The sequence below is a fragment of the Gymnodraco acuticeps genome, unplaced genomic scaffold, assembly GCF_902827175.1.
Source record: "Gymnodraco acuticeps unplaced genomic scaffold, fGymAcu1.1, whole genome shotgun sequence".
Lineage (NCBI taxonomy): Eukaryota > Metazoa > Chordata > Actinopteri > Perciformes > Bathydraconidae > Gymnodraco > Gymnodraco acuticeps.
The window spans coordinates 1,738,224-1,750,818 of NW_022989983.1; the positions used below are offsets into that span (position 1 = coordinate 1,738,224).

General features: G+C 45.2%; 1 protein-coding gene across 3 annotated transcripts in view; it reads left to right on the forward strand.

The window, feature by feature from the left end:
• The window catches only part of si:ch211-232b12.5 (zinc fingers and homeoboxes protein 3), a 55,589-nt gene extending 43,347 nt beyond the window's left edge, over window positions 1-12,242 (forward strand). For 2 of the 3 annotated variants that reach the window (XM_034212313.1, XM_034212312.1), the window contains 2 exons: window positions 6,905-9,720; window positions 10,630-12,242. In XM_034212313.1, coding sequence (XP_034068204.1) covers window positions 6,992-9,720; window positions 10,630-10,663 — 2,763 coding nt within the window. In that variant the 5' untranslated portion in view covers window positions 6,905-6,991 and the 3' untranslated portion in view covers window positions 10,664-12,242. Of the gene's footprint in view, window positions 1-1,261; window positions 1,286-6,904; window positions 9,721-10,629 lie in introns of those variants that run through there. The other variant, XM_034212315.1, reaches the window with a different exon arrangement.
• The last annotated feature ends 353 nt before the right edge of the window (window positions 12,243-12,595 follow it).

Below are 12,595 nucleotides of genomic sequence, written 5' to 3' on the forward strand. Positions count from 1 at the left end.
TCTAATCTAACACCAACCACATCTATTTTCCAAATCGCTCTTTTTTAACACAAACAAGCATTCAAGACCGCGGCATACCTCATGATCCTCACAGAAAATGCAGAGTCCTATTTTTCTCCTACAGAAAGGACGGCGTTCTATACAGGTTCAGTTTTATGTGCGTCTTTCATCCCTTTTGGTATTGCTTTTGTCACCGGACCAATGCCGTATCGAAGCCCAGACCGCTCAAAGCCTCACTAAAACAGCATGTTTGCACAGTTCCAAGCAAAAGAAACGCTTGAGCACCGTGAGGGGGGGGGGAACCTTGGGGCTAGCAAGGAAAGAGCCCCTGCCACTTTCTCTGTCCCATGCAAGAAAGGTTTGGTCAGCAGGAGCTGGCATTTGCCAGTCTTTGGCAGTTATAGGAGGCTGTGATGTCAGCCATTTTAGGATGGACAGTACAATGTGCGGTGCGCCGCCATCTTTCTTCCTTTTCTCCTTAAGTTGCCAAATGAATGCCTGTAGTCTTGGCTACTGAACTGAAGAAGTTATTCATCAAAAGTGATTTAAACGGATGCATGACTCAGATTTTATTCTTTCGTTCTCTGCGAACCATGGTTTATTTGTCTGTCATTCATCTGGGCCACAGATAAAACAATGTAAGATTTAATCAGTTAGCGTTCGCCCTAACACAAAACAGGACTTGGCTAAAAAAGAGGCTCAGACAGCCGGAGTGAATGTAGTGAAAGCGCCTCCGTCTGCAGGCCTCTGCGCTGATTTACTGAGACAGAAACATTGTGACAGGAGGTCATCTGTACGCCCGCGATATTTCTTTCATCAACCTCCGTCGTGAACACGAGAAAGGCGGAGCTGATTGAGAAAGAAGAAAAAGCCAAGTTGTTATTGCGGACCTCACCCAAAGTTATCCGAAAGAGACCCATGAATAGACTTCTAAGGGATGGCAGCATGTGGATTAAGTTTGTCCTGCACCGGATGCAGTCCAAGGAATTCACTGTGTGTGTGTGTCTTTTGAGGTCGTGGGTGTGGGCGAGTTATTCGGTTGTGTGTGTGTGTGTGTGTGTGTGTGTGTGTGTGTGTGTGTGTGTGTGTGTGTGTGTGTGTGTGTTGTGTGTGTGTGTGTGTGTGTGTGTGTGTGTGTGTATGTGTGTGTGTGTGTGTGTGTGTGTGTGTGTGTGTGTGTGTGTGGCGTGGTGGGCAAGGGGAAGAGAGGGGTTGCCATGGCAATGTTAACACATGAGTGGCACCACCGACCGGTCTCCCAGTGGACGGAGCTGCAGTCATGGAGGTAAGGGGGGAATGTGTGTGTGTGTGTGTGTGTGCGTGTGTGTGTGTGTGTGTGTGTGTGTGTGTGTGTGTGTGTGTGTGTGTGTGTGTGTGTGTGTGTGTGTGTGTGTGTGTGTGTGTGTGTGTGTGTGTGTGTGTGTGTGTGTGTGTGTGTGTGTGTGTGTGTGTGTGTGTGAGGCTGACAACACCTGCATCTCAGGCATTCAGACACTAATAAGCACACAAACACACCCATGGAGAAATAAAAAAGAGTCCGCGGGGGAGACGGAGGAAACACACTGAAGTAACGGCGTGTGTTCAGCTGGACATTGAAGACGCCGGTGTGTGTGTGTGTGTGTGTGTGTGTGTGTGTGTGTGTGTGTGTGTGTGTGTGTGTGTGTGTGTGTGTGTGTGTGTGTGTGTGTGTGTGTGTGTGTGTGTGTGTGTGTGTGTGTGTGTGTGTGTGTGTGTGTGTGTGTGTACGAGCCTCATGCTAAGGAGGCTGATGAGTCTGAATTGTTTTTCAGCACACGTAACACTAGAGCCTGACACTCATTTACTCTGGCAAGCGTACAGTGCCATTCACACAGAGATGTCCCCATAATTGAAACCTGTCCATCTTTACTGTCAATAAAATAAAAGCTCACACTACTCCACTGTGTCGGCGTGATGGACACAGGAGACACCCAGGAAAAAACAGAACAATCATAATTCTTACAGTCAGGCTGGATCACGTTTTCCCTTATAAATGTGGCGCCATTGTTCCCAATCTCTCCTCTGAGGAGGACAGTAATTGCTCTCTGTCTCTGGCTTATATTTGGGTGTCCAGCTGATCCACTCACATGCCGTTAATCTATTTAATGGACATTTGCTAGAACATTTCCCTGCTAAACAGATTATTTTTGATCATTCAAATGTATCCATCAGGAGTTCCCCCCCCCTCCATGCCCAAACCCCGAGGCAGGTCATTTTTTGGCAGATATTTTTGGAAACTCAAGACAGCGGCAGATCACTGTCAAAACAAATGACACGCAAAACTAATACTACGATTTTATGCCGCTTCATTTTTTCTTAGCTCTTCTGCGACATCAAGAGACTCCTTGCCAGTTATTCATTTCAAAGAGGAAGATTTTCAGCACGGTGCAGGTGCTAAATGTTGTGGAGGTGAGGTGTGTGTGTGTGTGTGTGTGTGTGTGTGTGTGTGTGTGTGTGTGTGTGTGTGTGTGTGTGTGTGTGTGTGTGTGTGTGTGTGTGTGTGTGTGTGTGTGTGTGTGTGTGTGTGTGTGTGTGTGCCTACGAGGTGTCAGCGGGGAGGAATATTGAAACAGCAGAGCCTGTCATCACCATCAGTCATCCTCTCACTTCACTCCCAAATGTATGAGTTTTGTCTTCCTTTGTCCTTCTTCCTCCTCCAGCCTCCGCATTCTCATTCATGTGACAGGTGGCACAACAAAACACCAATCTCTGTTTGTTAATGTCAACTGTAGGTGACCCAACAATCTGGGAGTGTCTGAATCAGTGGGCTGTTTTGAATTAAATTGTAATGTTTAGCAAACCACTTTGCCGCCTCGCCTCCCTGTCCGCTGGTAGCAGCTCTCCGCACATTGAGCGTGTTTCTCCTGTTGTAATATTGTAATTACTGCAGCAGTTTATGAGGTGATGAAAGGGAATACACGCTGCTTTCTTTCAATTGGTTTTTCGCTGAGATGGGAGCAGCGCACTCATCTGTTTGCCATGTAAAAGTATAAAGAATATAATTAAATATTAATGAGATGTAAATATAATATTGTTATGGAAATGACGAGTGTAAGAGCGCATAAGGGAGGCCCCTCCTGTAAATCTTAAAGCTGCTTTTAAATGAGGCGGAGCGTATAAATCCCATCAGAATTTAAAACCTAGCCTAATCCCATTTGTTTTGAAACGCTTGTTTTTGAAAAGTTGAATGGCGGAGACGTGGCGAACAAGGACCCTCCGCTAAGCGTGGGTGTTCGAGAAAGCACGTCTGAGAGCTGCCACGTTCTCCCCCTCCTCGCCTCCAATACGACTCCCCCGGTCTGCGGAGATGAAAACAGTACGACTCCCTCCCCCCCCCCCCTGAAAAGAGTTTCCTCCCCCCGTGCCGTGGATCCAGTGCCAGTGCGAGGACACACGACACACAGGGGACAGCGATCATACCTCGAAACACAAGGCCCGGCTTTTCAGAGACACCATTCACGGCTCCCTGTCTGGGAAGCCCTTGTCTTGTGTCTGATCGCACGTCTCGCTCGCCAGATAAAGCAGCCCCTTCTTTTCACAGGTGACCTGATTCTTTACGTAACCTTTCTCAACTCTTGGCTTGTCCCGGGGTTTCTCATACCGGCATCCCCTCTGCTGGGTTAGAGGGCTTCTACACCCTTTCACCGCTTCGTTATCACTTTATGTTCTGCAACTTACGGCATGCTGTGTGTGGCACAAAGAAAATTCAACACTGATCTGTTCCATAGCTCAGTGGCATCTCTAACGCAGGTGTTTGAGATTTGCACGTCTCGCTCACCAGACAAAGCAGCCTGTTCTTTTAGGTGACTTGATTCTTTACGTAACCTTTATCAACTTATGGCTCGTCCTGGGTTTTATTTGGCATCCCCTCTTCTGGGCTTCTACACCATTTCACCGCTTAGTTATCATGCGGGAGTAGGAGAAGTACTCAGATCTTGTATTTATGTAAAAGTAGAGTTTATGAATACTCTGTTACAAGTGAAAGTCATGCATTCAAAATGTTACTCAAGTAAAAGTACAAAAGTATTAGCATCAAAATATACTGAAAGTACCAAAAGTAAAAGTACTCATTATGCAGATGAGCCCATTTCAGAATAATATATATTATATGTTTTGATTATAATTATTGAGTGTTATCAAAGCTGGTAACCATGGAGCTCATTTTAACTGCTTTGTATGCTGTAAGGTAGCTTGTGAGGTATAAGTATTCATCCAAATCTGCCAAGTAACTAAAGGTACTAAATAAAAGTATATGATTTACCTCTGTAGTGAGGTAGAAGAACAAAGTAGCAAAAATGGAAATACTCAAGTAAAGTACATCAAAGTAAAATACTTGAGTAAATGTACTTACTTACTTTCCACCGCTCTGGGACAAACACAATGAATCACTGATCTGTTCCATAGCATAGTGACATCTCTCACACAGATGTTCAGATGTGCCTGACTGCGTCCCTCGGCTGTGTGAAAGCTGGCTCCTAAATCCCTCGTTCAGTGGAAAGAAACTCAATGAAAGCCGTGTCCTCAACAGGGGTTAACCGAGGGAGCCGTCAGAGGATATCATGACCTCTCTGGCGACAAAACATACAGCACTCGCACGTGTCTGGATGCAGTGAACCGGGATTACTGCATAAGATGCTGGTGGCCTAGTTTTTTGTTGTTGTTTGTTTTGTTATTTTTCCCGTCAGCCAGTCAGTATAAATAAAAAAAATAAGGTAGGTAGGTATGAGGACGTGAGCCTGTCTGGGACCGACGGGCAGTCATTTGAGGGTTTTAATTCTGGAACAGGTTCATCTTTTATTTACCATCCAGCCGGCCGTGGATGCAGTGACGAAAGTCTGTGAAAGTGCGTTCCACGGGGTTCAAAGGCAGCATAACAAAAGAAAAATGTGAGTTGGAAAAAAGTACGAGATATGGTTTTCATTGTAAGCGACAGAATGCAATGCAAGATGTCAAGGTTTGCTTTTGGGATGATGTTCGCTGATGCTTTTTATTTCCAGAATGATAGGCTTGCAGGAGAGGTCAAAGCCTGGGTGATATGGATAGATAATGATAGGCTGAGACTAGTTTTCTGTCGCACATCAATGCTTCTCCAGCTTCAGAAAAGAAGAAGAGAGTGGCATTCGGAGGCTGTGTGGGTGTCAGAAGTTCATGCGGAGGGCAGAGGGTGCAGAGCGCCCCTTTGATATTCTCTCTCATTGTTTCTATGACATGTTTTCTACTTTCCGGTGATTAAAACGACTATAAAAAAACAGCCGTATCGCGAATGAAACACTTGGCTGTAGTCGTCGCATTGTCTTGTCCTAGAAACTTTATTGAATATTTGTGGCTCTGTGAGAGAACAGAGGCCTGTTTTTCACTTTATAATGCAGAGTAGAAAGAACAGCCTGCAGAGACAATCCGGATCCATCCTCATGACTGCAGTGTTAGAGGGAGTGAAAGCCTGTCGATGTGGTTTGCTAATGGATTTGTGCACCCAGGGATCTGTGTATTGTGTTCGTATGCATGCGGGCGACGCCATGCTGTGTGTTGAACACGTGTAAGATGAAATGGGCTGATCCTGCAGCTGGTGAAAAAGCTTCAGATGTTTTTAGCTTCTCAGATCCTATGAAAACTGTTGTTAGCTGACTGCTGGGACACACACACACTCTTACACACACACACACACACACACACTAGTCACCTGATTTCCCCTCTTGACATTACATTATGCTGGGAAGGATCACTGTAACGTCCGATGGCTGCCATCCAAACGTGGCGGTTAAACGCTCACACTCCAGTGCAGTCATTTAACCTTCACATGTCTTCTTCATAACATAAAACCAAAGACTGCACAACTCAGAGCATGTGACACTTTTCTATATATTATTTAAGTCCCGATTTCTTTCCACGAAAAATAAATGCTTACCCAAATATTTTTTTGTAGACAAACAGACACATGCATATTTTTGCATATTTTCGGTTGATGCAGACAATGTGTGGCAGCTGGTGAGGTTAAATACACCCGGATTTATCAATTTGGAGTGAAGTGCCTCTCACTCAGTAGGTACAAAATCCCCAAGGTATTCTGCGGATGATATTTATATACTGATATTAACTCTTTCCAGGAGGCGGGCAGGTGGCATCTGGTGACAATAATCCACAAACACTGATACAAACATCACGTTATAAATATGATATTAACTTTGGTGCCAACCGCCATTTTTATTACATGTTTTGTTAATATCATGAGGCTGCTCTAAAATTAATTCTGTGGATTGGTGCCAAGGCTAATAAGGAGAGCCAAACCTACGGCAGCCGTGAATTAGACTGCCGTTTCTGTCTCTGTCGATTTACATGCTGTTTTTTCTGAATTCATAGAAAATGACAGGAGTCTTTAAATCTACAATAATTACTAGAACCTTGACAGGCTGAGTTGATTGACTGAGTTTAGTGCCCTGGATTATTGTTTTGTAGATTTACTTGATATATTTAATATGTCCAATATTAATATTAATGGTGTACACACTTTGCCAATTTAAAAATAAAAACATTTGTCTAGAGAACGAAATCCACTTTCATAATTATAGGCATAATGTAAAAGGTTTTTTTCCAAATACAAGCCCTAGACTCTTTTCATGTTCTGCTATAATTGCTGATAAATACCACCTACACGGAAAGGATGTAGACCCAGTGTGGGGGCTTTATCTTTCATCATCCTGCTTACTTAAATACATCATGCATGAATTTAATATTGGAATTTTCTTAAAGCAGAATTATAAACTGCCTTCCATATAAAACAGTTTTTTATCTGTAATTGTGTTGATGCTCTGGTGCCATATACTGCTTTTTTATACCAGATTAAAAATAAAAGAGTCACATGTCTGTTTTTTGTCCTCTTTCCCCACAGGTTCCCTTGGAGCTGTTAAACTTGTCCATGTGACAGGAGTCCTGCAGAGGGCATGAAGCAACACTGTGATATCATAGTGGCTGGTCCATGACACTAAACTTCATTAAACCCTCTCCACCCGCCCTCTGTTCTCATCACACCGGACAAGCAATCACTCACTCTCCATCAACACAGAGCTGCATCATGGCCAGCAAGAGGAAATCCACGGTACCATGCATGATACCATCCAAATCCAAACATGTGCGTGAGGAAATCATACTGGGCTCGCTACCAGAACTGCTACCAACCATCCCAGAAGACAGCATACTCAGCATCTCTGGAGAAAAGTCTGGCCATTTCTCTCACAGCTCCTCCAAATCCGACAGTGGCAGCGAGATGCAGAAAGGAGGTGCATACAGCTGTCCAAAGTGCCGTTTCGAGTCCAGAGATCTAAACTACTTTTTGGATCACATGCACAACTGCCACTTAGACTTCAGGGCTCAGCCCACTTTCTACTGCCTGAACTGTGAGGTGTCGGTCGTCCGCTTTGAGGCTCTGGCGCTCCATAATGCTACCGCCCACCCTAAGATAATGGAGGGCTTGGTCACTGCCTCCCTGACTGTCAACAAGAGGGATGGAGTAACCACGGTGGAGCAGAGCCTCTTCACCGAGAGCGGAGAGGACTACAGAGAATGCTCAATCTCCCTCACAAAAACACCAATTGCAAAGATGATGAAAAGCAAGGGGGAGCACAAAAAAATTGTGGTTTCTCACACCGTGGAGGTACGCAAGATAGACACTGGAAAGGATGTAGACCCCAGCATGATGACAAATGTGCCTGAACTCCAAAACGGGGCTCTCAGTCTTTCTGCCGCCCCAGCTATGCCGAGGACAACTGTCGCTCACGTGACGAGGACGACAGTGCCCAACCAAGTCTTTCACCAGCACACTCCCTCCCTTTACTCCTCCCCCTCTGAATCCAATGGAGACCTTCCAAAGGTGATGATCCCCCTCAGCAGTATCCCCACCTACGATGCCGCCATGGACACCAGCAGCTTTCTCAAGACATCCTTTGGCAAATTCCCCTACCCGACCAAAGCCGAGCTCTGCTACCTAACGGTGGTCTCAGAGTTCCCAGAGGAGCAGATCAAACTGTGGTTTACCGCCCAAAGGCTCAAGCAGGGCATCAGCTGGTCTCCGGAAGAGATCGACGAGGCCAGGAGGAAGATGTTCAACACTGTGTTTCAGGGTGGAGCGCCGCAGAAGCAACCCGCTGTACAACGGCACGTCAATCACATTGTAACCCACCACACTGTCCACGCAGGCTCAAAAGGACCAAACTTTCAGATGGCCAAAGTTCCCTTTGGTGGTTTGAAAAGGCCTGTCGGAGCCACACAAACAAGCATGTCAACCAACCCCAATGTCACCAGGGTCTCGTACTCTACTCCAATTCTCCCCCCAAGGTTCCCATCTGTTGTCAGAACAACGCAGGTACTGACCAAGAGTATTCAACCCACTGTGGAGCCACACAAGAGCAATGGCCTGAGCTTGGATATGGCTGGAAGCGGCGTTTGTGTGAGTAGCACCAGCAGCAGCCGGAGCAGCAGTAGCAACAGTAGCTGCAGTAGCAGCAGCAGCATCAGCAGCTATTCCAGCAGTAGTAATGGGGTTGAGACTCACAACAGGAAACCGGTGCAAAACAGCAGCCCAAATAACATCTTCGCCACTGGCTCTACCAACATTAGCAATAATGATGAGCACTGTGTTGCCAACTCCAACAGGAAAGCAAACGTCCAAAGCAGTTCGCCAATTAGATTGGGAGGTTCAAACGGCCCCAAGAGTCAAGTGATCATCGACAGCACCAGCAAATTCACCATCACCTGTAACAATCACAACAACGGCATCATCAGTCCACAAGAGCAGGGCAACGCAGCTGAACCGAACGACGATTGCATCAACAACAAGAGCAACAACAGCAGTATTATCAATGAACACCCCAGTACTCCCTGTAATGACAGTGTCCCTAACCTGAACCATGCCAGCAAATCCCCAACTGAGAGCACCAGCACTTGTGTCATTGAGAAATCCTCTGTTTTAGACGAGGGTAAATGCAACAAGGACGTTCCCATAAAAGGCATGTCAATCCTACAGCAACTAATCAACGACGAGAACCCGTATGTTGGAGACAGAAGCGGTCCGCAGCTGAAGATCAATCCCATCAAGATCAACCTTAAGAGGCTGAAGATTAACGAACCAGATACTACGGCTGAGATTGCACATCGGGATCATAAGTCCGAGATAGCCGAGGTGCTGTCTTTCTCACCGCCCTGGGCCAACAAGACCCCCCAGCAGCTGCACATCCTCCGCCAGGTGTTCTCCACCACGCGCTGGCCGAGCAGTCAGCAGTACGAGGAGCTGAGCGGCCAGACGGGCCTTCCCAAGTCGGAGGTGGTGCGCTGGTTCAGCGATAGCCGCTACAGCCACAAGAACGGGCAGCCGAAGTGGCTACCACCAGTGACAGAGGAAGTGAGGAGCCACGGAGAAGCGGATGACGAGTCGCAGAAGGACGCTCCGGCAGCCAAAAAGAAACTTGTTGAGCTCGCCGTGAACAAGCACCTTGAAGGAGAGGCAGGACTGAACGCGCGGGTTGTGTGGCAGAATTCATTCTCCCCGCTGCTGGGTCTGATGGGGTCCGAGGGGAGTGTGGATCGAGGCCGAGCTGAGGAGGCAGCGCAGCCCGTAGTCCTGCAGGACCCCTGGGCCCAGAGGGCCGAGGACCACCAGCAGCCGGAGGCCACGCAGGCACTCATCGAACAGAGTGACGCCAATCAGGCCAGGTACGTCCGTCATCAGTGACTCAGTAGATGTTCTATAGTATTGTACTTTCAATTTCGAGATACTTGTGCTTTACTTGAGTATTTCCATGTTTTGCCACCCCTACCCCACTATAATCCAGAGGTTAATAGAGTAATTTGAATCCACTACATTTATTTAATACCTTTAGTTACTTTGCATATTTTGATTATTGATATTAAATCAACACTTAAATAAGACTTGCGTTACACTTGGAGTAAAATCAACAAACTACCCTGCAGTGTACAATAGTATTCACCAGCTTAGATAAACACATTATTGCATCAATAATTATAATCAAAACATAAATATATATTATATGAAATGGGTATATCTGCATAATGATTACTTTTGGTACTTAATACTTTTACTTAGGTAAGATTTTGAATGCAGGACTTTTACTTGTAACAGAGTATTCCTGTTCTTTGGTGGTTTTGCTTTTACTTAAGTACAAGATCTGAGTACTTCTTCCAACTCTAGTAAGATTCTCGTTCACAGCGCCTTCGTCGTAGTGCCATTTATCAATCAAGGAAAACAAAAACAATGTAAGCCAGATGCCGGGATGAAAGCCTGACAGCTTGTAGTTTGTAGTGGTGGTTCAGTGATGTACAGTAAAAAGGAGGCAGGAGAAGAAGTGTACAGGTACTCACGCTGAGCTGCTTCTTCAGGCAATCAAAGGTCTGTGTTCAAGACGCTATTTTTAGAGAAGTAGGAGTCTGGCCTGCTGAATTATAGATCGAGAGCGCATGCTAATATATGTGAATAAATCATGACAATTGTCTTTGATGGGATGGATTTCCAAGAGGCGATTTAACCCGTACGCAAGCCTCCTTAAACAGGAAGTGTACAATCACGACCTCACGATTTGTTGCATGTTTGTGTGTTTCCGACAGGGATCGCCTGAGGATGGAGCTGCTGGAGGTGTGATGAAGCCGGAGGAACGAGAGGTTTTTAAAGGCTCGCTCCCCTGGACGAGGTCTAAACAAGAGTGTTCATAATGACAGCAGATGTGATTGTAGCTGGACCGATGGACTCTGACTGTAACTGTGAATACCCCCCAACCCTCCTCTTCCTCTTCCTCCTCTTCCTCCTCCTCCTCCTCCTCCTCCTCCTCCTCCTCCTCCTCCTCCTCCTCCTCCTCCTCCTCCTCCTCCTCCTCCTCCTCCTCCTCCTCCTCCTCCTCCTCCTCCTCCTCCTCCTGCCATCACTTCCTGCCATCGTCAAAAGAAAGAACTTCTCACCTTTGAGTCCTGTGATGTTTAAGCCTTTCATGCTTCTTTGTGGTTGTGTGGGGAGGGTGCACAATGAGGTCAGTACGAGGGATCAAAGAAAAGAACGAGAAAAGACGCACACTGACTGGAAAACTGACTTGAATGAGCGAAGATAGGATAGGGCCGCGAGATATTGTGTTTGGGTGAGAGGGAGAAATATATATATATATGATTGAAACTGCACTAAAGAGGGTTTGTACTGACTGGACAAACAAAAAGACGTGTCAAGGAAATGTTATTGTTGGCTTTGTGATATTTTTTACTTTTTTAGCAACCAGTACTTCAGCACTGCCTTGAATTTTACTTTTTCCGTTATTTGGTTTTTTCAATTCTATTTACTCTTCTATAGTCACTGTAAGTCCAGATGCAATCAAACATGGTTTATTTAGATCTGTATAAATGTTAGTGATCACTTTGCAGAACAGCTACACGCAAAAGACTATATACAATGCACTAATGAAGACAGCAATGCTAAAAATCACACTGCCCCACAGCAAAGGTATTGAGCGCTCGCTGGAGATCAATACACTACACTGCCCTGCAAACTGAACAGAGAGAAGCCTGCCACGCTAACGTTGCCTTACTCAGCTCTGTCCATGTGTTTATATGACCTGTCTGTCCATAAACTTGCTTTCCAGCTATCGTGCTGTCCTGAAAACAAAAAAAAGACAAAAAAATATGCCAGTGCATCAATGGTCACTGTTTGTCTATATCTGTGAAAAGAATCTTGTGCTGCTTTCTGTACACTTGGAGATGTTTAACTTTAAACTGTAATTGTATCAAATATTGTTACTGGCGAAATGTTGTTTAAAGCGAAATTATCAATTTGATCCCTAGACACTGACAGAGTGAGATATTGTGCTAGCTAGAGAGCCAAATGAGGATTGCTCTCCTCTGAATTTTCTTGTGTTCATATAAACATACAGTCACTACATGAATCCTATGAAGCTGCATCTTTGTCAAGCTGCTAATAGCTAAGAACGGTGCTATACCATCCAAAGTGAAATTGGAGGTCAATCTCCTACCAGCAGTGTATGCACTTGTGTCGAATGTTACAAATTTATTTTGGTTTGAGATACATGGAATCTGGACTTACGGTGTTATGATCATTTAAAAAGAAAAAAAAAAAAAAAAAAAAAAAAACTTTTATGAAATAGTCTGATCATAAAGCACTGTTGTATCATCCTTTCTACACTTCTGAATCTTTACAGAATAAACTGAATACTCACCAAGCAGTCACGCCTCATTATTTTTGTTTCAGCACCTTGCACCAGGAGTGAATATGAATGATGTCGTGCATGGATAGCAATCGAATTATTCAGTGATGATTGAACAAGTAGCAGGTAATCCACTGGAGGAATGCACACAGCCTCCCCTGCTGGAGAGCAGCTGGCAGTACAGGTAGTGCCAGGAGCTGAGATACAGAGGAAATATTTAAATTTTACAGACCGAAAGACCCTTTATTTATCGTCTGCAAGGTGTATCATTAGGCATAAGGCCTTATGTATGAATGCAGATGGTGTCTTATTTAATAAAGTGGGCAAATAATATGCTTCAAGCCTGCCAGATGTTACCAGACTTACAGCCT